This window comes from Camponotus floridanus, unplaced genomic scaffold, assembly GCF_003227725.1.
Source record: "Camponotus floridanus strain SB8 unplaced genomic scaffold, Cflo_v7.5 scaffold24, whole genome shotgun sequence".
Lineage (NCBI taxonomy): Eukaryota > Metazoa > Arthropoda > Insecta > Hymenoptera > Formicidae > Camponotus > Camponotus floridanus.
In genome coordinates, this window is record NW_020229370.1 from 3,244,027 (window position 1) to 3,272,023 (window position 27,997).

Genomic DNA, 27,997 nt, shown 5'->3' on the forward strand with positions numbered 1-27,997 from the left:
TGACAGTCTATTGAATATAATCGCTCTATCGAATATTATCTTTTGGATATAATAAATGATAACATAAACATAACTTATCACTATAAATTAAGAAAGTATTAATTATTAAAACACATTTGAAATATCATTTGTCCAATGTTACAATTTGAAAAGTATAAACTGCATAAAAGTTCACATTTACCACCATGCTAATGTGTAATGGATACATTAGCATGGTAGTAAATGTGAACTTGTATGCAGCACATAACAATGGAGAAGAAATTTGCTGAATGCAAGCATTACTACTATTAATGTCCGCACAACCATTGTATGGCTGTGGGTTCAACGGAATATAATAGCACAGTTTTATCTCTTTCTCTTATGTAATAAAGGAATTTGTAAATGCAATATATTTCATTCATACTGCGGAACCCAGTTGTTAAGTTTGATTAGAATTCTTGCGCATTAGCTGAAATATACAATATCTTCTCTTTCTCATACGTTATACATACATACATATATATATATATATATATTATATATATATATATATTCAACTGCAATAAATGGGAGAAAATTATATAATGTGTTTTAACTGCAATATATATTTATCATTCTTTTTTTTTCTATTTATTATCCTCCTGCTATTCAAGTGAATATTCAATAAATGAATCTCGTAAAACTTATTATGTCTATGACATTATGCTCTAAATTAATTTCCCTCTAATGGTACAATTTTTTTCTCATTAATTTTTATACAGCGTTTACAAAGCTTCATTATCATAGTAACTTTTAAAATATTTTGACAATAATATAATAATAGACAAAGAACATATTGCAATTATGAAACACATTTTATATAATTTTCTTACATTTATTACAATTAAAAAAAAATAGATATTCTATTGGAATATACAAAACTAATATATTTTTATGCATATGAAGATCAAATATAAAATATTCTCATATTTAAGCTGAAAAAATGAACAGAAATTAATTTAGAGTATAATGTCAAAGATATGAAATACAAGATTCACTTGTCAAAATTAATTTAGAGTATAATGTAATGTAAATATTTAAGCTTATGATAAATTTATGTTCACATAATGCGGCAACGTTCTTCGCCTTGGGGATCGCTCTGAAACATAAAACGTACGAAATTTCATCAACAAAACGAACGGAAAAAACATAAAATAAATATGAGTAATTACCGCGGGCCCCACAATTTATCTAATTCACTGCATGAATATTTGGCATGTTTATTTAGTTACATATACAAGCGAACCTTAATGAACCTTTATTATTGTTAAATTCACACAGTAAAGAAGACATATATATGAAAATATGAGATATAGTCTTTTGATAATTAACATTACTCTATTTTGTCTGAAATTCTTTTGCATATAACATTTAATCCACATAATCCCTATTATTTGCATACAATCTGTATAATCTATATTAATATAATAATGTACAATACATCAGTTACACACTAAATTAAATTTATGTTATTCATAAATATTACTATCATTCACATTTCAAATAAAGCAAAACGCATATAATTTCTCATATTACATGTCATATAATTCAATTATATATACATATGTCAATAATCACAAAATGAACAATTGATATTTATGTAACGTCAAAAGAAAAAAATTTGATTATTCATTAAAATGCAATACAAAAGCTTATATAATCGACGTAAAAGCTTTCGCACAGATATTTAGAAAATTTTAAATTTAAATTAGAACACATTATAACAGTATTTATAATACATAAAATTTGTTTATTCACAAATTATCATTAAATATTCAAATCCTATTTAAAAAAAAAAAGTTTTAAGCTTAATTATCTACGCAAATAATATTTAATGATGTGTATGTTTTATACAATAATCATAATAATATATTTTAATTAAAGACAATGTGGTTAATTGATGGGAAATGATATAATAATCTTAACCAAGATTATATTAATTCTCGTAAGGCATGAAATTTTAGTTGTTAAGCGGTGAGTATCCAGGCAAAGTGCTGCATGAAAACCAGCAAAATATGAAGCAAAATAATTCTTATATATTATATGAGTGCGAAGAATTATTGACGACGTAATGTTCGAACATCTGATAGGTTATAAAATAACTTACATAAAGTGCCCATCAGAGTCGTGTGCCCTCACCCTTAATACGGGTAGAGATATCTTCTCTATGGAACAAGAAGTGAATTGTTGTAAAAACGCTACCCCCCCGAAATTAGTTGTCTATAACTGCAACACTTATTCTGTATATAACAAATCTCGAAAAACGCAAGTGAAAGGTAAGTAATGTCTGAATTACATTTTTGTGTAAATGTTAAATTGATCCCTAATAATGCGCCTTTAAATAAATATTCTCATAGCCACATTGTCTTCTTTTAATAATGTTTAAGAATCTCAAAAAATGTTCTCTTCTTTCTTTCTCTGACGTTTGTTTCTATTGATCAGTATCTTTTCAGTTTTTTTGCTAAAGAAATATTTTTTATATTATTGCAATTGTAGATTATTATAATTTTGTAAGTACAATTTCATACGTCGATAATATATCAAAATATTGCTGCAGTTAGAATATAACGCTGATAAAAATGGGATATAATAATGTAATACTGACGTAAACGTTATATTATTATATCCAACTTTCCTAATGACGTCTACTCTCGTTTTTTAATTTCGGAACTAGTTTAAAGCTTTCTACGATACTTACAATATTCAATGTAATGCATAATGCAATAAAACATTTACTGTGTCCTTACCTGTTGGTGATGAAGTTCTTCTGCTGATCGGAATCCCATACTTTCCCTATGCCGAGATAAACTTGTGGACAACTGTTGTCTCTTGCGTTCAGAAGTTGCCATTTCCTATTAAAAATTACAAAATTTATTCCTTTAAATATTTTCTATAATACTTCAACTAATAAGAGATCTGTTCCTATTTTGCAAAATTTGTTTTTCTCAGAGTTTTAAAGATATCATTACACATGTCGTTATTGGAAAAAAAATATTTATTAGGAATTAAATGCATGATTGGTAATGATGCATACTTCTCCTTCGTTATTGATCAGAGTTGTAGTCATGTTGTCTGCTACAAACCACTTCTGACCCTTCATAACGATGTTGAACGGTGGCTCGTGCGTTGCGCCGATATCAGCCGACCATACCAATACATTAGCACCTCCTTCGAGCTTAGCGGTACGATGAAACTTGAACACTGTTTCCAGAGCACCAGCTTTACGCATAAGCTGCCAACCGCTCAAACTTATTTCCTGTTACAGAAATTATAATATTCATTATGTAGAAATATGTGTTACCTATAGTTTAAATAAGGTCGAAATGAATTTCTTAGTCTTACCTTACTGCCCTTATTAGTAAGTTTCACAAATCGTCCTTGGGGATCTGCTTCTGCAATTTCTACGTCACCCCTAGCAGTACCTGTAACGCTATAATCACTACTACTGCGCTCTTCACTTTCCTCCAACAAAGTGCGTTTTCGTTTACCGCCTCTAAGAGGCGTATGTCTGGACGGAGTTGCTCTACCAGACGTGTTCGTCGATTGTACAGGTGTGATGTTCAATCTGAAAATTAAAATAAATTGATATTTAATATTTACGTTGAAGCAACATATAATATCGATAACAGATTTCGGATTCAATCTTATATATCCTATTTATATCTTTTAAGACAGTTAACAGTGAAATATTAAGAGTTCAACAAAAATGGAATAAAGATTAAAAAAACGAAATTGCAAGAAAAATTTAAGAAACAAGATTACAAAGAAGAATTACAAGATATAATTAAATAGTAAGGATTAAAAAAAAATGAATAGAAAGAGAAATTAAATGAAGAAAAAGAGAAAAGAGAATTAGAAAGAAATTAATATTGTTCAATAAAAGATGTAGATCCAATAAGGATTTAAAGAAATAAGGAAGAAAGAGCATTTACCATTCAAATTTAAAGAGATTATGATATATATTGGCTCACCTGGCCTCCTCAGACTCGAGCATTTTACGATATGCAGCGATTTCTAAATCAAGTGCCACTTTAATGTCCATGAGATCCTGATATTCTTGCAACTGCTGAGCCATTTCGTCTCGCATGCGTGCTAATTCTGCTTCCAATCCAGCCAAGCTTTCTGCGTGACGAGCACGCTCGTTTTCTCGTAAATTTTCCAAATCTCTGTCGAAAGTACATTTATGTTATTTGTTTATTTACTCATATATTGACATATTATATATAGAAATAACATTAATTAGGTATATGCCAATTATAAATTATAAAACATTTTTTTCAGACCACTTTTCTAAAACCATTAGATCGATTTTTCTATATTATCTATTCTTTTTGTTCATTTCAAAATAACATATATGGTATGGAGTATGTAAATAAATAATTATATTTAAATATTAATATTGAAGATTTTATTTTATAAATGAGAAAATTTTTTTCTAGAAAAAATTACCTGATTCGTGCATTAAGCGCATTATTAGCTGCTTCGAGCTCACTGATTCTTGAATTAAGCCCTTCGATTCTAGAGCGTGTCTGTCTTAATTCTTCGACTGCTATGCTGGCGGCACCACTATTACGTTGTGCATGAGATGCTAAGTTCTTGATTTTATTTTCATATAAAAGTTCAATCTCCTCTCGATTAGCACGCATCTGCGCCTCATATTGATCGCGTAATTCTTGTAACGACTGCTGTAATTTAGCCTCATATTGTTCTGCGAGGCGCCCATCTATTTCAGATATTTCAACCTAAAATGCAAACATAACATTATAAGTGTTGTTTCGAAAAATTTATTTAAAAAAATCAATGAATAAAGCAAAATTTACAAATTGAAATTAAAATGATTATATCGACATTACTGATTAAATTTAACGTGTTTTTTCTATTACAGTTCTGATTATATTATCAGTTTTAAGTATAAATATTAATCTACTGACTTTTCATGTAAAAATAACAATAAATGAACGATATCTTTGTAATAGTATAATAAAGTCTAAAAGACCTTGTCGTTTTCTTCATTACTTACTTGTCGTCTCGTACGAGTCTCCGTAAGCTCTTGCTGAAAAACTTGATCCTTGAAACTGATGTCTTCTTTAAGACTCTGAATATTATTCTCCAAATCGATTCGTTGCAGAGTCTCCTCCTCCAGGTGTTTTCGCGCGTCGTCGAGCAATGCTTTCAATCGATCAATTTCCTTCTCTGAATCCCGATCTTTCTCGGCGAGCTTCTTGCGCTCTGCCTGCGATTGATTGAACTGCGATTGCAGATCACTACAGCGTGTTTCATATATCATTGCATTTCGTTCTGCTATCTGCAAGTCTTTCGTCTTCTTTTCCAATCTAAAGAACATACGTTAAATAAATATTAGTCGTGCGCATTAAATATATATATATATATATATATATATATATATATATATAAATTTATTGTCGTTAATAGAATGATTTATCTTCGAAGTACGCACTTACTATTCTAAACATTTTATTTAAACTCTTAATATTTTCGAAAACGCTCGCTAGATTTCTACAAGTTTTTACATCAACGTAGGAAGTTTGTAAACCGCGATATAAGCACCCGATTATATAACGTTTTATCTTTTACAGGAGAGATTACATATATTTACATACTAAATAAAAATGTAAATTAAAATATCACTTTAATTTTAAGATTGTATTTTAAGATTGTTTGTATTAATTACTTATCATTTACTTGTATTAATATTTACATTTAAAATCACATATTAATGTGATATAATGAAAGATACAATCAAATATTATATTAATTGATGAGGATTAAACGCTTCTATATAATTGCAATTTTATTTAAAGATGAAAGAGAAATTTAATAAGCGTTTATATACACAAAATCGATTTTATTAATTCATCAAAGATAAGCTTCTATCCTTCGAATCTTCCACGAAGGACATAAAATACTCGGAACCGACATCGTGTCGTTATCCTTGGCCTACTGCCTTTAGACAGGTAGCATCGAATGATACTATTCTCGTCGAAAATGAAAATTATTTTTTTCTTACCATGATTATCTTCAGAAAATATCGACAATATTTTCGATAATATTCAGAAAATATGATTTAACGACTCTTATATTAAATTGAGAAAATAGTTTAGAAGCAAGTAAAATGAATGAAAGAAAATAGATTAAATATAGAATAATTTCTTGTAGGATATTTTTAATTGTTTTTTTTATTTTGCGAGAATTCTCCAGTTTTTAAGTGAAAAACGCAATTATAATACGTGACATTTATCAAGGTGTAAGCGGGGAGCATTATGACAAATTCGCCATCGTTTACAGCATTCCATCGAATGTAAAGAAGCCGAGGTCCGGTCGAGGAGAGAACGCGCTTCTATTTCAAGCAGTACACGACCCACATCGAGAATTTTATTTTCTACCATGCCCAGACTGTTGTCTTAATATTCGTCCGGTTGCTAGAAGATATCGCATTGCCATTCTTAAAGTTAAAAATGAAAGATATTCACGAAAATATATTGATTAATTGCAAATTGAATTATAATTATCATCTAATTATGCTTATTGGGATACTTAAAATCTGAAATTATAAACGTCACGCTAGTCAAATTTGATTTAATGTAGATCATTATTTATTGCGTTGTTTTTATTTAGTTTAATCATATATTATTGATAAATATATTCTTATTATTTGTATTTTAGTTTCATTAATCGATCATTTGCGCCAATAAATTTTTATTCAATATTGTCATATTATTGAAACAAAAATTGAAGTTATAAAATAACAGATACTAAATTTTCAATCATATTGACAATTTATATATTTTATTTTATATTTTATATCTATATTTTCTGTGTGATATAGCTTTGTAAATTCTATATCTACATCTATTTTCTATATCATATATCTATAAATATATATGTTCGAGATATAATTTACTTTTATAGCTGTCATTTCTATCATGCATTCATAATAATTCGTATTGTAGCTTTATAACACTATCTCAAGTTATCTATTTTAATATTTCGTTAAGTGTGCCTTTATGATAAATTTTATACGTATGCAAAACATGTATTAATTATTATAATTATTATATGCATTATAAATTATTGTCAAATATGCAACGAAACGCGATTTAATCCGAATTGGACACCACTGCTCTAAACAAAGAGCAAGTAAAGAAGGGAGCTTCGGATTTATACGCTTCTTAGCAGGGGGTGATGGTCGTCGCCCTCATCTTCCCTCGCAGCCAATCGGAGCGAAATGAGACAGACGAGACGCTTCAAAAGTGTTACAATGTTATGTATACTATACATGAACGAACAACGAGCATTTCATGTTCTACAAAATTAAACGTCAAGTTTAATTGCGAACTAATTTGTCATTTTGCGCTCACGCGATTATTAATTGGAGATCCAAGTGAAAATCTTAATTTTATTTTATTACTCGATTATATTAAATGAAATGTGTAAAAAGGATTTTTTGTTTACTTGTCAGATGAATCTATTCTGTAAATATTTTTTATATATATGCTAATTATTTTTTAATGCCTATATATTCGTTTAATACATTCTATTTAAATAAAAACATTCTATTACATTCTATTTAAATAAAAAAATATTATTTTATTATGTTGATAATTGTTTGACTACATATAAATAAATATTGTAAATAAATAACATTAGTCTTGTCAATTTCAAACAAATCAGTAAGAACTCTAAAATGTTCAATTTGTCTTAATTCAAAGATGATCATCACGTTACATGACACCTTGTACATAATTCTGACCTTAGAACGCGGTCTTCGCAGCTCCAAAAATGGTTTTACATTCGCGAGTGTACGGCATTGTAAAATGGCTGACACACACGCACGTGATGTCATCCTCGATTTCGTACAACGGTTTTTCAGACGGCGATCGATTTCGCGACTCCGAAATTTTATACAAAAGCATCCTCGAGATCAAGCCACGTGATACAAAATTCGCATCGATTCACACAATCATCGCCTCGATAGATATCAATTCATGCTGATAGTTTGATTAAATTCCGATATTTATCCACAAAATAACAATATGTAAAAAAGCTTTTATTTTAAAAATTATACTTTAATTATACTTTTATTATAAATTATTAATTACATATCATCTTCGGTTTTATCTTATAACATTATTTTATTTTTTCCTTCAAATAAAAGACAATATCTCATTTTTTACAAAAATCTAATAGAGTTATTATTATAAAAATTTAAATAGAAAAGAGATTTTAAACAAAATTTTGCCTTTTTTATTCACGTGAAAAACACGTTTCATAATGATTGCACATATGTGCATAAGCAATAATTAGCAATATTTAAACGTGTCATCGACATTACGTAAAAAAAGGAACGTACGAATAATATTATTTATCATGCGTTTATCATAACTGAATTACGGATTTAACAACTGTTACTTTAGGTTTAGAAGGAACTGAAAAGAAATTCTTTTCTTCAGAAAGTCCGAGAAACTTTCATTATTTTCGACAACAATGGAGCAAAATGAAAAGTTTTGAAAGAAACTTTAAAAAATGTACAGAATGCCTTGCAAGGTTACTCGTATTTCTGTGAACACTAATATAATCATATATTCTTTAACGAATTTTTTTCTTATTAAAAAAAATGTTATTTTAATTTTATATTTATCACATTTTTAAGATTTGTAACGCTTTTCACAAGATTCACAAGATTTTCAAGAGATCTAAAGATTAAGGAAAACAACTTCAAATATTAATCCGAGAATAAATAATAAAACTTGAGATACATAAGTCTGTGAATCCTATAAGATTATCATTAAATTTCAATATTTTAAATATTCGTATTTCCCGAGTGTTTTATTAAAAAGCGCTTGCATCATCGTAACTTTTTTTCGCGTGCCCAAGGATTACTAGATTTCTGAATGCTAATTATAATTGAAAGCCGTCTATCGTATAATAAAGAGCCACAATTTTGATCGCTGACACAATTCCGTTGGAAAGTACTTTCCTACGGAAAGTCCTTAGATCCAAGACAACAAGACAAAAGAGCCACGATAACAAATGCAATATATGGCATTGTTTGCAGGGCAAACAATCGAGTCGCGAAATGCCATCATATTAATAGATCATGATATTACATCGACATTGTTAAAAACGTCTGTAGCGTGAAAATGAGCTTGTACAAATCATGACTATTTCCCGGATTTAAATCTTGATACTTTGATACGAATACTTTTAATCAATATGCAAAATATTCTACTAATATGATTTATTTTACAGAAATATTTTATAACGTGCAACTTGACTTGCGGTGAAAATGTAATTTCGAAAGGTGCAGATAATGATAAAAATTGATGCGTTTCTGAACCTTCTTTCTGAACCTCAGGTAAAAACTGGATACGACAGATGCTTTACGGGAAACATGTCGCGTCGTAAAGCATTCCGATAGTAACGGTACATCAGAAAACACCGTAATTTCTCGTCACCTCAAGCCCAGCCCTTTAGACTTCGATTATCGCATTAACTTGTAATTTAGAAATACCTTATAATTACATTAAGCATGCAATTGTCGCTATAAACGTATAAATGCAACTCTGTGTATTTCACGTGAATGAAAAGAACAAATGAAATTTTATTCATAAAATGTTTCTTTCTATCTGCACACTTGATGGTTTTACTAATTTAAATAAATTATTTTGTATTTTCCTAATATAAAAAACAATATATCTAATTTTATAAAAAATATTATATTAGGGAAATACAAAATAACTTAATAAAATAAAACAAAACACATGATGAGCAGCTTACGATGAAATCTTCTAATTTTTTTCCATTCCGTACATTATTAATTTGTATGAGTAACCGACAGAATTAAACAAAGCTGATCAGCGCGATTGATCCTCACAATGTGGGAAAACCGAGATAAAGGATTGAAATTGAATAGGTGTATTGTAGTAAAAGTTTCTCCGAGTTTCACTCTCGCAAAGAATCGATCGATTCAACAGTAAAATAAAACGCGCCGGAAGTATGTATACGTATATGAAGGAACATGTGTGAAGGAACGGAGTCAATGTTTTTAGGTCAGATGATACGTTGACGCGCACGCTGACATCATCGCCGCATAGTAAACGTGACGCAATCGCTCGTAGTAACGTCACCGGGGCCCGGCCTCCGTTCATTCGGACCTTCTCCTGGTCTCGGACGGCACCGAGACGCGCGCTCACGCCGAAAATTATTTCCTGCCCACATCGAACCCTTATTCGGTCCTCTGTCCTTTTTTTGAAATTCACGGACAATTTTTTTTAGCGTAATTCTTGACCGAGAATCCTACAGTAATAACTTCGTATACTCCGTAATATAAAAAATATTTAAAGAATGCAATGCATATATACATACGCAATTGTATACATATACACATAAATATACACATAAATATATGTATCAAGATGCACAAAAAATTATAAATAGAATTTTCTGACGTGAATTATGAATTATTTAAGGCAGGCCTATTTCAGATGATTCATGGCTTGTGAAAAATTCTACTTATAAACTTTTGTAGTCTGAAATATATATGAAAATCATTGAAAAAATCAGAATATATATACATAAATAATGATAAACAGAATCCTGTGTACCTTGAATTCCATTGTAAATTATATATATTATCTTCTTTCATTTTTTTATTAAAAAAAATGTTTTAAATTATTTTTCGTAAATAGATTTATTTGCATTTCTTTTTATTATCTCGATTTTTTTTATTATCTCGAAATCTTCTTCTATAGCTAGAATGCTTTCTATATATTATTAAAAAAAGTTTACATATTTCTTCTAATTTATCTTGCTGTATATCTTTTGTTGTATAAATAGTATATTTTCAGAAGGAATAGAAAAGTATTAAAAAGAAAATAATTCTTAATCCTTTTAACAAATTTTGTATCTTGAATTTTTTATATATATTTTAATATAATTTTAAATGTTTACTTTTTTGTTTCCTCGTTTAATTTAAATTAATATATCTGCATATTAAAGCCAATTGATCATCTAGAGGATCTTATCTTGTTGACAAACATACACACTTTATTTATAACACGTGACGCATAACCGTCTGCTGGTTAATTTAAAGATCGACAAAAAATTATCTTATAGATTCTTTTAACTGACAAAATCTCTTTTTCGCGGCGAATGAATTGATAGGGCCATGAGAATCGATATTATTAAACGCAAATGAGGTAAAAGATAACATAATGGTACAAAAGTATCGATCGCAAACACAGGTTGAGAATATTGAACGCTCTTATAATGCACATTGCTAAGAATCCATTCTAGATGGCCTAATTTAATTTTTTGTTATTCATTCACCTTACCATTCTTTAATGTTACATTTTTTATAGCTTGTAAAAATATATGTAAAAAATATTGGATGGAAAATATTTAACTACGGTATGTCTTAAAATATGTATATAATAGATACATGTCTCTCTCTCTCTTTCTCTCTCTCTGTCTTCGTATAAATTATTTAAACTTCTCAACATTTACAATACAAAATACTGTCTATAAGTCTACTATCTGTGACAAACCAGCAAATTAAATTCACATTATAGCGAGTGTGTGCATTTTTCAATAAATGGATATTCTTATCTGATAATTTCTCAAAAATTACCGAGTCAAGGAATGTAGGAGAGAATGACTAATAATCCGTAATGTTCAAGAGTGCGACGTAAACATGTTGCACACGTATAAATCGAACAAAATCAATATCAAATCCTTATCTATATGAATATTAAAATAACATTAACAACGAAAGAATTTTTATATCAATTCAAACAACATGCTTTAATAAAATATGGAAAAATTCATAATATATAAATATAGTCACACCTTAAAGTTTACGTCATCGCTATTTCAAGAAACACATTAATTTCTAGGATATAAATTATTTATGATGTATTCATATATATTGCCTTTGTGTCGTAAAATTAAACTCGTAACAAATATAATCAAACTCGAGATTATATGTCATGTCACTAGTAAAGAAACTGCGTGCAAAAAGATACAGTTTACAGAGACTGGATTAATTTAAGAATAGAGGGAGGCCAGAGTCGGAAATATTGAAAATACAGAGACTCGATGCGATGAAGACGCATGATCGCGTGCAAGATTATCAGTCTGCGAATGCGTGCAACTAAATGATTCGAGGCCGAGAGGGGAAATTGAAAATATGAGATGATTTGAAGCGAGATTGAGTCGTTATCTAATATATTTTTACAATCTGTCACAGATGCAAACAAAATGTCTCGGGCTCTATAGCGGTGAAATCCGAGCTTTACTTTGCCGACTACTGCAGTGCAACTAATTTCTAAACAATAATACATGTCTACCTTATACAAGCAAGAAATTCACGAATTTATTAAGCATAAAACGAGATAAAAAAATCCTATCAAATTATTTTTATACAGAAACCTCACCCTCGGACAGACTATGATTCTCGAAATGTCGCAAGCTCAATTTGCGCCAATATCTATCAATGTTACTTGCGATTAATGACATTTCCTTATTCATTTCGAGTAAAGAAGCAATGTAAAAAAAAGCCGACTCGAGATGGATACAGCTTATTCGCCTTTTAAAGATTATCGCGCGATTACTTACTTGCTCTTGAGATCTTCATTATCATCCCAAAGCCGTTTGGTGTCGATCTCGAGCTTGGCGCGTTCCCTAGCCGTCTCGTCGAGCAGCTTCCGCGCGTCGGAGAGCTCGTGCTCGTACATGGCCTTGATGTTGGACACCTCCCGGGTGACGGTCTCCTGGGTGGTTTGCACCTCCCGCGTCAGCCGGGAGTTCTCGGTCTCGAGGTGACGCACCTTCTCGATATAACATGCCAAACGGTCGTTGAGATTCTGCAGATCCTGCTTCTCCTGCATCCGCGAATAGCGGGTAGGGCTGAGCGGGCTACCCGGCCGCCGGCCGACGATCGGCGTCGACGTGCCCTGGGGATTGGACGGGGATTGGAGGCTCGCCGACGACGACGAGGCGATCGTCGCGGAAGAGGCGGCGGCCGTCGCCGCCGCGGTCTTCTTGCCGGACTTGGTCGACATCGTTGACGGAGGAGGTCGGTTCTGGTGGCCTCTCTTGCACGCGGTCTCTCGGTTACGTGTCGCGACTAACGTTCCGAGACCCTCTCGGACGCCGAGGGCCGGAAAGAGACGGAAGAGCGCCGGGCGCGTGCGTACTGGCGTGGAACTCGTCGACTCGCTGCCGAAAGCGTCAGCGCGTCCGTGCGAGCGCGTGTTCTATTCGCGATCGGATACACACCTCGCAGCTAAATGCGCACTACTGGTCACGGTCAGCGCGGCCAACGATCAGAGTGTGCGACGACGCCACAGCCACATCACAAGCCGGGTTTCGCGTCGCCATTAAGCGGGAAGGTGCGTCGCGCGCCGCCATTGGCGGCGTCCGCGCGACCGGCCAATCGCGGGCCTCGAGCCGGGCAAGGGCGCCTAATGTCGAGCGACCCGATTCGCCGCCGGCGACAATTGAAGGAAGTGCGCGACCAATCGTGGTGCGAGTAATTAAATATTCCTTGATATTCAATTAGGCGGGACTGTTGAATCTTTCTAATAATCTCTCCTATGTATTATTCTATGGCCTACTTTTTTTCAATTATAACGATAAAGGCGTTCGAATGTAACAGACGTAGAACCAAAACGGTTATAATAAAGCGTCGAAAAATAAAAGTGAATTTTTGTGTTTTAATTCTTAATTGTCAAGGAATATTTTCGTACAATCTGTCATGTTGATGAAACTAATTTCTCACTCGACTAAATATAATTTCTCACAATTTTAGAATTCATCGAAAGATGCGAGACATTTCCGTTACATTTAAACGAAACGATTCATATGATGGTGATTTTGAATTAACAAGACAGCTATATTATACAAAATATCGCATGATATATTTAACAACCAGTGGTAACAAAGGTAATTTTTCTTTTCTCTTATACATACTTATAGCAACAGAACAACATTTGCATAATACAAGCCCTTCAACTTGTATATAACTTTCTATACATATATACATATATATATATATATATATATATATATATATATTTATATTTTTTTTTATATTATTTGTCACCTACAAACTTCGAAGGAGCATTTGTAACATAACAAGTGATTGGTATATCACTAGAAAAAATCGATTTGTTTTGTTTCAAATAACTTATATATAACTTATATAACTTATGAGATTTAATGACTTTTATGTATAGAATTTACATAGAAATATATATATATATTTATTTATATATCTCTTATCTCTTTCTTAAAGAATATGATTTTCTATAGTGAAATGCCTTCTCTTAAATATATAGATATAATCTACATCTGCACCTTCCTTGTCTTTAAATATCTTTACATAATTATTACATGATGAAAAAATTTTCGATAATACCTCTATATATACATAATTTCTCACCGTACATATCATACTTTTTTTTTTGTTTTTTTGGTCTTATAAAGAGCAGTGTTGCCTCAGTCATCTTTGGTAGAAGCATGTGTGCATGCTTTTTCGCATAACGCTATCTCAATACAAGATAACACAAAACCTTATCCAATTAACACGTATCTGATCCCTGAGTTGATATACAACCACATTTCAGTCTTTGCCATTTTGTTATTTCATCTCTCACAGCAACTGCCATACATCGGGTGAGACAGCCATCTTGCTATATAAATATAGCAATTTCTAATCAAAAATTTTAGACCAAATTAAAATGCAAATCGCTCTAGATGTAGTATTACAAGATTTCTTCTCACAAACAGTGCTTCGTGATGGCGAAATGTATATAGAAAAAAAAAATACTTTTCTTTTTCGTTCGTAACATTCTACATTTTCGAAAATATAACATAAACGGCAAAGCGGATAGAGATCAAACGGATTTTGATCAAATAATTTTCATAATTTTGTATCCTATAATTCATATGTATAAATATATATATATATATATTTATATATATATATATATAATATATATTATATATATTATATATATATAATATAATATATATAATATATATAATATATATTAAATATATATATATATATATATATATATATATATATATAAATTAAACAAGATTAGGAATTGCAAGAAAGATATTATATTGATTACATTTTTCAATGATAAATAGATCAAAATAAATTTAATTAATTAGTCAAATCTAATAATTTACTCAATAAAATCCAATCCACTCTCTTGCACTTTGATTATATCACTACGAAATTAATAGAAACATCTGTTATTTCCCCGAAAATTCGCCCGTCCGTCCGAATAGTTTTTTTTTTAAATTTCTTTTCTGCGCACGGCTTCTATATTTAATATAGATCTTTAAAATAATTATTAAATAAATTGTGTCTTAAAAATGATATAAATATGTTATTTTCAATTAGGTTATCTCCAAGAGAAAAACTATATCATTCTCTTTTAAGCAAGTCCGATTTTTCAGTTTTTTCTTTGCTGTCGTCATTAAGTTACCACTGGTGAAAATAACAGATGCTTAAATTATTTCCACATTATCTCATGTGTCACTAATCTCTAGTACATTGATTTAATGTACTTGTAGCGAAATAAATTTTCTTAGGCACATTCACCGCATATCGTATATTTCACCGTTATCATAAGCATTCGCTAAAATTTTCTTCGTGTTCGTTGATCGTCACCGTTATTTCATTAAAATTATCAATTGCAAGAAGCGACGATTGCAAAAAGAAAATTTTAACGAAAGCGTATAATAAGTTACAATAACTTATCGTATAAGCTGTAATAACTTAATGCGTATCCATCTCGCATTATAATCACAGACAACCCCCCGTTTAACAAAATTCTTACTACTACCTTTCGCACCCATTTGCCACATTCCCTCGATAGCGGTAATAAAAATAAAATTTTGTACATATTTAGAGTAAACTCTCGCGGAAAAACGTCGATACATCGAAACCCTGATCGTAGTAATACAGTATTGTTCTACATTCCTCTAATGTATCAAATGTTTTAATTGCACAGAAAAATGTGCTTGTGTTATTATCATTTACATAGATAAATGTAGATTCAGAGATGATAAGAGATGGTATGTAGTTCTGTAGTTCTATGTGATTAATTTTATATATACATATATTTTCTAAAATTCGTGAGAATAGGAATGATGCGATGTTTGCGTCTTGTATGAACGCCGAAGGCAAACGTGTTAAATATCGTGTAAAATGCATAGGAAACAAGATAATAACTTACTGGACCGAGCGTAAATAGGAAAACTCTATTCGACTATAATCGTGGGAAGGCGTTTCGGCCGCTTGTTTGCCTTGTGCTTCCTGTGAACGCTCGTTTCGTCCTGCGTGATCTGCGAGGGTGATTCGTACGATTCCACGGAAATGTCGGAACTGGCATCTCCGCTTGTGTTTACCATCTGTTCTAATTTACGTTTTCGCGATCGTGTCATTGGTCCGTTACTACTGCTGCTACTATTTTCGCTATCGACATCGTGTCGATGTCGACCCTTCTTCTGTGGACTCGATGACTCGAGATTGTGCTTGGCATGTTTCATCGCTCGCTTTTGCAGAAGCGAATATGATATCGGAGAATTAGAATTATCGGAGGAAGAAGAAGTCAGGTACTCGATTGCTTCCTCGCTGAAGTCGAAGACGCTCGGTGACGAGGTGGAAGTGTTGTTCGCGGTATTCACCATGGTGCTCGGTGGACGCAACTGAATCGATGACATAGGACTCGAAGAGGAAGAGGACGGTCGTGACGAGGAGCTGGAAGTAGAGCATTTATGCTTGCGACGCTTAGCTAGTTTGGCATCGCCGACCTCACGCAACCGGAAGCCCTCGCGCTCCGTCGCGCTTGATGTTGAATTGCTGGCCATAGCGTAATCTACGTGATTTACATCGACGATTGGCGTCGCTGGGAGAAGTGGTCCATCGTTGGTCATCCACGGGTGATATTTCAAATTTCTTGCGGTGAGTCTGTTGTTTGGCTCAACTGTCAACAGACCCTTCATCACTTGCACCGCCGAAGTGGACACATGACTCCAAGCCTCGCCATCAAAGTCGATCGTACCAGTTCTGATGCGATTCGCTATGGCAGGTGAGTTTACTCGAAAGGGCTGATCGCGGGACAACATGAAATACAGAATAGTGCCCAAGGACCACATGTCGCAACTCTCGTCGTATCCCTTCTTGGCTATGACCTCCGGGGCAGCATACGGAAGCGTGCAACAGGGCGTGCGCAACAATTCGTCGCAACTATTCTTTATCCGAGCAAAGCCGAAATCTACTATTTTCACCGGCGAATTTTCGCTTTTATCTACAAAAACAATGTTCTCCGGTTTCAAATCACGATGTACTATACCGCAATCGTGCATATATCGCACCGCGGATGTCAATTGGCGCATTATTTGCTTCGCTTGTAACTCGGAAAACGCTCGCTGTCGTTGCGATAATTCTCCGCCCGTGAGCAATTCCATCACGATGTATGTATGAAGCCGATCGTGATGAACCTCTATCTGCTTCACCACATTGGGGTGATGCTGGCAAGCGCGCATCAAGTTCTCCTCGCGAAGAGAATCCACCATCCTGCTGATGATCTTCACGGCATACTCCTGCCGAGTACTGCGATGTCGACATCGTAGACAAATCGAGAAGCTACCGTCACCCAAAGGCGGCGACTTTAGGTTTAACTCATATGTCTGAAAGAACGTGGATTCCTCGAAACGTATGGCGTACAGAGTGGATAGCGAAGGTCGTTGCACGTCGCCGAAGATATCTCTGCTTATCGCGTTGTCGCTAAATAGTATCGAAGGTGCCACGTACGAATAACCCTGCAAAATAATTCATTATGAGAAATCTATGCATTTTCATTCAGTTTCGCGATTTTATTTCGTTATCGAAAAATTGGAATAAATATCGAAAAGATGTAAAAGCTCTTAATATTTTATCTTTCTTTTTCTTTTGATACTATTAAACAATTTGTTTTGAAAATTGTTCGCTAAAGAATATCTTAACCAGAAAATTTGATTTTGTAATGCAATTACTTTAACGCTAAACAAATTGATAAAATTAAGAGAGCTTACCCTGAAATGCTTGTCGCTATTGTTATCAATGTTGTTGTCAATGATTGCTGGACTATCGAGGGTGATGTCCGTTTTTGTAAACTCGTCCGAAAAATTGCTGGTATCCAATTCATGCGCGATTTTTGGAACGATGGGCGGTTTGATCCGTTTGTTTTCGAGAGCTTCCCAAGTGAAACCCGGCGCAGCATTGAAAAAGGGATGCTCCTTGAGATCCTTGGCGTCGCGTGGTCCACCACCCAGTCTCCTTCGTGGATCTTTGACGAGTAAACGAGTAATGAAATCCCATACTTCATCACTCAGGTAACTCGGTTGCGACAGCGGATCGTTCCTCAATATCCTCCTCGAGATTTCTTGCTGAGTTTTTTCGCCATTCAACGTGAAAGGCGACGAGCCGGTCAATAATTCATACGTTAATACGCCTACGCTCCACCAATCGACAGCCTGCAATGATATGAAAATATTATTTTATTGTTCCGACTGTAAATAAATATTATAATTGAAAATGAATTAAACAAATGTTATATAATACAGTTTTATTATATTATCTCGAACTTATTCATATTTCCATTTTCTTTTACTTGCACATTTTTCAACTAATTTAAATTTTTTTTTGAATGAACTTAATTTTATATGGATTGTTGAAAAAATGTAGTCGACCAAACTAGCCAGAAATTTAGTTTATTATTACGACGTTTCGACCATATGGTTGTGGTCCTTATCAAGTACATACTGCAAAGATTATAAATTGATAAATTAATTGACAGTTTCAATATATAACACGTTCAACAAATTAAAATGTAACAATGTTAGTATACCGAAGCCATAAATCAGGAGACCGGCATAGACGATGATCTTATAAATTGCACAAATCACATTAACAAAACGTTATTTATTAAAAGATTTAAATTAGAGAGAAATTGATGTGTCCGTGAGAGACTTCGTCAAGAGACTAAAAACAAACGCTATGAGACGGGACTATGTGACCTCTATTATTTTATCGTAAATATTATTTAAATTTATATTTATTTATTCCTATATTTTGCCGCTTTTCAAACGCATTATATAATAGTCATAAAAATTATATGAATTTATACGAGGGAGGGGGAGAGAAAACTAAAATTTAGAACGACTGAAATTATTATTCAGAAAAAAAGCTAAAAACTGGAGAAGAAATAAAAAATTAAATAACAAAAATCGGGGAAATAAAGTAGAAAGATAAAAGAATCTTGTGACGATATCGCAACTCACAATATCATGCCCGGTTGAGCCCCCTCGTACTACTTCCGGCGCCATATACTCGATTGTTCCGCAAAATGAGTAAGTGCGCGCGTTGCCGTCTCTCTCATGTGATAGGAACTCTTTGCTGAGACCAAAATCTGTCAATACGAGATGTCCTTCTTTATCCAGTAATATATTTTCGAGCTTAATGTCTCGATAGATTATGCCAAGCTGCGACAAAGAAGAGAGAAATTTATTAACTTTCGGTTTAACTTATTATAATAAATTGTTTTTATTAAGTTTTTATTAAGTTATTTTCTTTTTTTATCGCGTCTTTACAACATCCATAATATTCATAATAACCATATGTGTGATAAACCAACTACACATGCTAAATTTATCTATTCTAATATATATATTAATCTAAAAAAATACTCAGCAATTAAAAGAAAAAATATGGATTGTTACTTATAATGCAGAAAACCGATAACAGGATATTTTTGATAAAAATAACTTGTTATCTTTTGTTCACGCATATTATTATTATTATTAATATTATATCAATACGTACGTCATGGAGACGTTCTAGCGCCAAAATAATCTCGCCGACATAAAATCGTACTGCGTCCTCCGAAAAGCGCTCGTGATAAAACAGATGTGTAAACATCTCACCGCCAGCAATATATTCTGAAAGTAGAAAAATATTTTGTTCAAATTTTTTTTTGTATTCGTATTCCAAGATATATAAAGCAAGTTTTTCCGTTTTCGTCGCATATTATTCATAATGATGTTGATAAATATATATCATATTATTCTGATTTATGTATATGATAATTTCTTAACAATTTGGATGCATTATATTTGTAGAAAGAGAAACTGGAGACGAATCAGTTACGTCAAAAGTTAATAATTTGACATTGCATAAAACATTTTTTTTAGCTTTTTAAAATATAATTTAATTTTAAAAACGCAAATATTATTTTATATTATTTTATTCAAATTAACTCTTTTTATAATGATTATTACAATTTCAATTGTATAATCATTTCAAATTAATTTCAAATGTAATTGATTTCAAATGTACGGCATAAAAATTCATGAAAATAAACATTTTAATTCTACAGGATAAATCTTTACTTTATCTCACATAAATTAATTATTAACTTGTATTTTAAAAGCTTAAAAGTATTTTGTGCAATGTCAAATTTATTGTTTATATAAATTTTGAAATGTACGTAAGATTTATTAACTTATTAAAAGTAACTGATCTATCTAGGTTCTCCTTCAATTGTAATTTCTTGCACATGTTAACATATTTTGTTCAATCATATTTGTTCAATTATATTTTGCTCAATCATATTATCATATTTTTACTTTATTTTTTTCTATAATTGATATTTATATTACTTTTTTGTTTTTAATTTCATGCTTATTTTTTGCTATTTCAAAGCTTACCTAAGATTAAACAGAGCTTTTCATTAGTTTGAAACGCGTAATATAGGGTTATTAAAAAGGGACTGTCTCGGATGGCCTCCAGGATTTGTCTTTCGGTCTTTGTGTGTTCTGTTGTCTTCTTTTTCTGTGTGATGTAAGCCTTTTGCAGCACCTTCATGGCATAAAGTTGACCAGCATCTGCACCCACCCTCTTTCGTACCAGGAAGACCTTGCCATAAGCTGCATCAGAAATAATTGATAAAAATATTATTATGTATTATTCATTATTGATTCAAAGAATAATAAAGAAATAATACTATTGATATAAAAGAAACATCGCAAATGAAGAACTTAACATAATATACATATACATATATGTTACATTAAAGATATAATTAAAAATTAATTAAAAATTGACAAATAAGAGAATGTTGAAGTCATATCGACTTTTGGCCTCCATCACTCATCAGATTTACTGTATCAAAAAAGAAAAAGATATCCTGTGAGATATGTATATTCTGTATGTGTTTCTAGTGAAAAAATCAATCAATGATTTCCGTTCGATTAACATCCATTAACCTCGTGATTCGAAGAAAGCTATTCTCCTAATTTTTAATTAATTTTTTATTATTATTATTTGAGCCAAGTTTTTATTTTGATTAAAAATATATTTAAACACTGAAAATATAATATCGTACTTAAGTTATATTAAAGAAGAGTATTTAAAAAAATCTTTGATATTTATAATGTATAATGTAAATAATATACAGAGAAAGAAAGAGAGAAAGAGAGAGAAGGAGAGCATGCACACTATAAATAACATAGGTATTAATTATTGTGAATATTGATATAATATTGATATAAATATTGTTCAATGTTACTATGTTCAAAATAATATCTTGTATCAAATAAAACCTCCTACCTCCAGTGCCAAGAAGAGCCAGAATGTCGAAGTGTGTCATATTGACTTTTTGGCTTCCGCTACCCGTCAGATTTACTGTAACAAAAAAGAAAAAACACACATCCTGTGAGACATGCATATTAATATATTTCTGGTGAAAAGATCAATTAATAATTTCCGATCTATTGACACCTATTAACCCGACAATTCCAGAAGATTATTATGGAACTGATCGCTGTGTGCTCGTGTACCGTAAAGTGATTTTTGCGAAGCTTGTATAAAAACCTTTGATACAGCGAAAACCTGTTCCTAATGGATTAATAATATTTCAATATTTTTATGCAAAATATTGAAATATTTCTCAGAAATAAATGCGAGTAAAGAATGGAAAACTCTGTACTTTTTTCAAACATTTATATGATGAATTTTAATTAAGAAAAAGAGTGAGAATTGAATTTTATATTTTATCGAAAAATTATTAAAATAGAGTGAATTCGAAATTTATCGAATAGCCTTTGAGATGATAAAGTAGAAACGCCCTGTCAATTAACGATTTCTTAATCTCTAACAACTCTCTCTTTGATATATATAAGTATTTAATTTTTTCTTTAATACGCGCGTAGAGCATCGTACGCGCTCTGAAACGTGAAAAGTGAAATTGTAGACGTATTATAGTTGCGTAAAATGACAACACTTTTCGAGAAATAAATAGATACTCGTTGCATTGTTTTTTTCTCTTTTCGAGCGAGAGAAAATGAAGACAAAAGACATACAATAACACCTAACGTCGTGCAATCGCCGAATGTCGCGTAAACGATGCGCGGAATGGAATGCCGCTTATTTGACGTGTTGCAAACGTGCAAAGGCGACCAACACCTGTGCGATGCGCGGCCAATATCGACAGGTGCGTCGCGTGAAAATGCACACGTGAGCAATTCGCTGCACGCCTGCAGTTCGGTGCAACCGTGTTTATCGCCTCCCTGGAGGTTTCGCGTGACACATAATACATGTGCTACCTCTAATTAAAGTGGACGCACACATCTAAGAGAAACATCCGTGTAAAAATTGCCTACGATCGCGAGGATCGCAGCGCTTAATATATAACACGGTTTTAAACATTTATATTACTCCGAAGCAAAATGTCTTTGCGATTCTACATTGCAGCGTTACATAATTTTCAAAACAATTGCATCATGTAGTAAACGCAACAGGCATTATAAGAAATTGAACGAATAAGAATAATATATAGTAATCATATTTCTCGTGATTCATTTTTATCTCATTCCGTTTCTGCTTTCTCTTATATAAGTACAATTTATTTATTTCATTTCACTCGCTTTCTATCGAAAATTTACAGAATTTCTGTTGATCTTCTGTTTATCTGAAGGTAAAATTACGAAGAAACTGTAAATAATCGACACGATAAGTCCCAAGGAAAAATTTATTTAAATATATATTTTCTGATTTAAATCTATTTTTCAAGAAATTTGTATTTAAACAATATACATTTTCTTCGGTAAAATATGTATTCATTCGTATTATATTAATGCGATTATTGAAAAAATTCCTAGATAATAGTCTTTAAGACCTTTCGTATCTTTTCAACAATAGATAGACAATAACTATTGATTCTTATCAAGCAGTCACACAATTTTTTTTTGTTGATTTATGTTGCTATTATTTATAGACCTTATTTTATTGTGTACAGAAATTCTATGAGAATTTTTGAAAGAAAGCAAGCGAAATGAAATATAAGTTTTGATTTTATAAGTCGATTATAATTAAAGTGTATCCTACTTAAGTTGCCTGTCATAAATCATTCTAAAAACTAGTTTCTTTTGTATATTATATTTTGTATATTAAAGCCTTTGAGCTATTATCTCTATTATTGAAAATAATGAAAAATGTGATAAAATGTCTCAAATATTTATTTAAGAGATACACAACTCTAAACATACATATTAGGAAAGGATAACTAATAATTATCCTTTATCGTCTTTAATATAATATATAATTATGATACAAAATATGTGATAAGATGTCTCAAATATTTATTTAAGAGATACACAACTCTAGACATACATATTAGGAAAGGGTGACTAATAAGACTATTCTTTATCGTCTTTATTTCGTTGACTCATTCGACGGCAACGTAGAAAAAAAAAAGAAATTATAAACGGAATTGCCACTTTCACTTTTGTACCTTCTCTTCCATTTCCACTAGGCCTCCACTACTCTTTTATAAATCTTTTTTAACTAAGCGAATTTCAATCGAGATGGAAGACGCGGCGAAAGGAAGTCGAGATCCGGCTAAATCGGTGTAAAGAAATTATCGCCGAAGGTTAACGCGATCTCACGCGAGAGCGTGGAACCAGGTTCCGCGATTGCTAGAATCCCCGATATCCCTGACGATTTGCGTACGCGAACTCCTCGTGCTAAGGATACTTGAAAACTAATTCTACCGTTGTAGACTAATTCAAAGTTCTATTTGGAGTCGTTACTCTTAATGGCTTTTAGCTGTTTATCAAGTAACTCCGTCGTTTAAAAATTCTCTCATTGTAAGTATAATGAATAGCGCGTAAACTAATGAGCCTTCTCATTAAGAATTACAATTTGTCCTTAATCTCTCACAATCTTCTTAATTTAATACCTTTGAAAATCGCTAATATCGTGCTTAAGAATCGTGCGAAAGAATTTGAGCATTCAAAGAAAATAATTACGCCTGAAAACATTCATGTCCATAAACAAGTTTCGAAAATGAACCTTAATTATAATTAATAACGTTTTTCCAAAAGAATCGATTAATCCTTGCAATGCTTTTGCGCATATTAACTAGACATTTTTTATACGCACCTTGTTTAATGTACTTCTAAAAATATTTCAACATATCGTAACTAAGAAATATGAAAAATGCGCGAGCAATGTTAAGCTTCCTTTAAGGGACTGAACTCTCTAGAGCCCTCGGCAATGCGCCAGGGTTAAAGGGGTAATCTATGATTACGTAATCGCAGAAGCGCGCGATCAATGCGACGAACGAGATCCGAGAACGGGTAATTAAGCGGTGAAAGCGCCCGGTTCGGGCAATGTTCGGCTTCGTGGAAATGACGGTACGAATGAGCGGTACGAGAATCGAGCGTCCCCGGCACTGACTGTGTCAGGAGAGAATGCGTGTCAAGGTGGCAAAAGAGACCAACATCGGCGTGGCCTATCTCGCGATGTAATCGCGAACTCGCGGACGCACCTCACACGCGTCTGCAACGCACGCGACTCGCACGCACTCGCCCTCCCTCCCCCCTCCCCCCCGGCTCCTCTCCTAGCGAGTGACCTACTTGTCCGAGAGCCGAGGTGTTTTTTCGCGGATTTTTCGATTTCATATTTCGCCCAAGCGTCTCGAGGAACCCGGATCATCGATTATCAAAGATCGCTTCGATCTCATCTGCCCTCACCCCCCCCTCCTCCCCTCTCGCTCGATTCGATTCGACTTCTGGCCTCCTTCGCGGACTCGGGGATCCGCTTATCCGTTACTTTGGAACGGCATTCCGGCCTCCCCCCTCCCCCACCTCTTACTCGCGTAAATAATGAGCTCCTTTTTTTCGACCCTGAATCGCGCCGAGGGAAAATCAATTGAGGAAGATGTACCGTAAGGCCTCGAGAAGCCGAAAAAGAAACACGCAAACGAAATTTGCGAAATTATTTTTCTTCCTCGCGTATTACTTGATATAAGGTGTATTTGTAGGAGGGTCTTTGCATAATTCCGAGAATCCGGAATATCCTTCTCTTTATTAGAAAAAAAGAAAAAAAAACGGTAGAGAGAAAGCCAGGTTTCTAACGAAGCCCCGATCATCGATTCGATAATCTTACAAATGGGAAAAATAATATTAGGCCTTCAATGTCCATTTCAAGTTTCAAGAAGAATTCCGAGAATTATCAAGGTTCCTCCCGTGTCATTCCGGATTATTACGTAACAGATCGAGAACGTTGCGGATTAAAATTTCGTTCGCACGGTCTCGCGTCGAATGTTTCTCGGAATGAAAGCCGCGAAAAAATTGCGAAAAGTGCGTAGAAAACGGGGGCAAAGGGGGAAGGGGAGAAGAAAAGAGGATTCCGGGTTCTCTTTTGGCATTTTCGAATAATACGGTTAATCTCGCCCCGGGGTAGTCTCCTAGACCTCGTTGACCAATCATAGCCGTTCAAGGAGTGTGTAACACCATTGCATTGAAAAACGCCATTCGTTATCGTTCTTTAATTCGCAACGAAAACGCACCCACGCGAAGCAAGACGGCGATCTCGCAGCCGCGAGTAGTACACACCGCGGTAGTTCCGCTTTTGTCTGACCCAGATAGTCCGCATTCACTCGCTATTTCGTAACGGGACCTACTACTTTCTTTCGCCAGCCGCAACGTCGGCCCGATTTGCGTGTATGTACAATACGTGTGCGCGTAATTGCACGATGCGCAAGAAACCTGTTTGCCATTCTGCCATCGGTCCGCATTCAGACTTTTGCACGGACACATCCACGCGCAACACACGTATACCTTGACGAGACCGAATAATTCCTGCTACGAGTTAGAATATTCATTTTTAAAAACTCGTCAAGTTTATTATCAGCTCGGTATCAATGTCGATGTATCGATATACTGAAAATATAATGATGTTAAATATCCATTAAGTTCATATGAATTAAAATAATGTAGTCGTTAAAAATTAATTATGAATAAACGATGTCAAAAGTACATTTAGATATTTAATTTCATGATTATTAATGTATTACATAAATTAATAAATTAAAAGTAACGTAACTTGAGCCTTTTTTTATGAATTCCTAAATGTTAATATCGAATATTTAATAAGAAAAAAAATATAGTTAAAGGAATATTAATCATAACAAGGATTATATTAATATAAATATAATGCAATAATAATTTAAAAAATTATTTCTACAAACTCTTCTTCGAAAAAGTCGATTTCTCTAGATTATAATTAATACAAATTTAATTGTGCGCGGATTAATACCCAACAATAAAATTAAAAATTAGATGAGTTACGATTGTAACATGCTTTACTCAGCCAACGACGACTTCGAGAATGTCATAATACAACAATTGCGTAAACAGGCCATTAGTGCCAGAATTCATTCCACGTCCTTTGCATTTTTTTTTGATTGTAAAAAGGAGGAGAGGAGAAGGGGTGAAGAAGCATCGTGGAAGTATGAACCACATGGCAGGTATACCGTGGCGCAACCGTTACCTTGATACTGTACTGGCTTCGCGTATACATTCCACTCGCGGCACGTGTGGGGTGGTACACGTGCGGCAAGAGAGAGACAGAGAGAGAGAACGAGAGAGAGAGAGAGAGAGAGAGAGAGAGAGAGAGACTGCAAAGAGCCATAGGCGAGCTATCTCAATTAATAGAGGCGAAATGGAAACGCCGCATTGCATCAACAATCAGACGAATCAACAGAAAGTTCTCATTCATCTCGAGTTAAAAGTATTCTATCGATATTTTGACTCAATAAAATCAAAGAATGCGAACGTTTCAAGATTCACAGACTATTGTGCGAGAGAAGAGTTAGCATGATTAAAAGCTTTTATACGAGAATTAATAAAATTAAAAGTTGGTGAAATATACATTCAATTACATCGAAATCTCTTATACTATGCATTACTCTCGTACTATTATTGCACTCACAATATGTTCTTGTCATGCGAAAGGCACGTACGTCATGTTCCTTTTAACTCGTGCCATATATACGCCATATGGGAAATGATGTATGAAAATGCAAAGCCGCGAACGTTTATGATAAGAGCAATGTTGTTGCACTCTCTCTCTCCTTCTCTCTTTCCCTCTCTCTTTCTCTCTTTCTCTCGCTCGATAATCTCCCTCCAGGATGTTCGATTAATCGGAGATCACCCAAGACCTGCGGACAACGCACGTGTGCATCAAGCCGCTCCAGATATCCGTTCCGATACTTATCGGACACACAGGAGCAAACTTGATATTGATTCGTTACGCTTTTATATTTAGACTCTCGCGTCGCGAATCCACTTGTTTACTCTCGCTGGTACACATTTTTCAAACGAGCGAGAAAAAAATAGTCACCGTCGCGCGCGATTGCGAGACGACACGAGATTCCAAGTCCATGAACTCCGAACGTCTCTTCGCGAGAAAAAAATCCTACTAAAATTATAAATATCAAAAAAAAGAAAGAAAGAAAGGAAAAAAGAACAAATATATACATTATCAATTTCGAAAGATATTTCAGATTTCATTGCTTTGTTGATTTCTCTCTTTATCAAAGTATTGTACTTT

General features: G+C 33.2%; 2 protein-coding genes across 7 annotated transcripts in view; both read right to left on the reverse strand.

The window, feature by feature from the left end:
• Window positions 1-906: 906 nt before the first annotated feature.
• Window positions 907-13,419, reverse strand: LOC105256568 (lamin Dm0). 2 transcript variants are annotated; one of them, XM_011266603.3, is made up of 9 exons: window positions 12,655-13,419; window positions 5,039-5,351; window positions 4,468-4,760; window positions 3,990-4,184; window positions 3,361-3,583; window positions 3,053-3,274; window positions 2,766-2,870; window positions 2,126-2,183; window positions 915-1,117 (listed from the first exon to the last, which is right to left on the reverse strand). In XM_011266603.3, exons 1-8 carry the CDS (start codon window positions 13,098-13,100, stop codon window positions 2,160-2,162), a joined length of 1,821 nt encoding a protein of 606 aa, XP_011264905.2. In that variant the 5' UTR covers window positions 13,101-13,419; the 3' UTR covers window positions 915-1,117; window positions 2,126-2,159. The 2 variants fall into 2 exon arrangements, with proteins under 2 accessions (XP_011264904.2, XP_011264905.2); XM_011266602.3 differs by lacking the exon at window positions 2,126-2,183 and having other exon boundaries at window positions 907-1,117; window positions 12,655-13,100.
• A 1,804-nt stretch (window positions 13,420-15,223) lies between these two features.
• Window positions 15,224-27,997, reverse strand: part of LOC105256569 (ribosomal protein S6 kinase alpha-5) — a 34,645-nt gene continuing 21,871 nt past the window's right edge. For all 5 annotated transcript variants that reach the window (XM_011266605.3, XM_011266609.3, XM_011266607.3 and 2 more), the window contains 6 exons: window positions 21,710-21,784; window positions 20,809-21,027; window positions 19,925-20,040; window positions 19,384-19,584; window positions 18,136-18,576; window positions 15,224-17,883 (listed from right to left, as the gene is read on the reverse strand). In XM_011266605.3, coding sequence (XP_011264907.1) covers window positions 16,321-17,883; window positions 18,136-18,576; window positions 19,384-19,584; window positions 19,925-20,040; window positions 20,809-21,027; window positions 21,710-21,784 — 2,615 coding nt within the window. In that variant the 3' untranslated portion in view covers window positions 15,224-16,320. The remainder of the gene's footprint in view (window positions 17,884-18,135; window positions 18,577-19,383; window positions 19,585-19,924; window positions 20,041-20,808; window positions 21,028-21,709; window positions 21,785-27,997) is intronic.

Bases quoted from the DNA above. Each gene is read 5' to 3' on its own strand.
- LOC105256568 (XM_011266602.3), bottom strand. From the start codon at position 13,100: ATGTCGACCAAGTCCGGCAAGAAGACCGCGGCGGCGACGGCCGCCGCC. The intron at 4,185-4,467 runs GTAATTTTTTCT...TACTTTCGACAG, and splicing joins GCGCTTAATGCACGAATCAG to AGATTTGGAAAATTTACGAG. The intron at 3,584-3,989 runs GTGAGCCAATAT...TTTAATTTTCAG, and splicing joins CTCGAGTCTGAGGAGGCCAG to ATTGAACATCACACCTGTAC.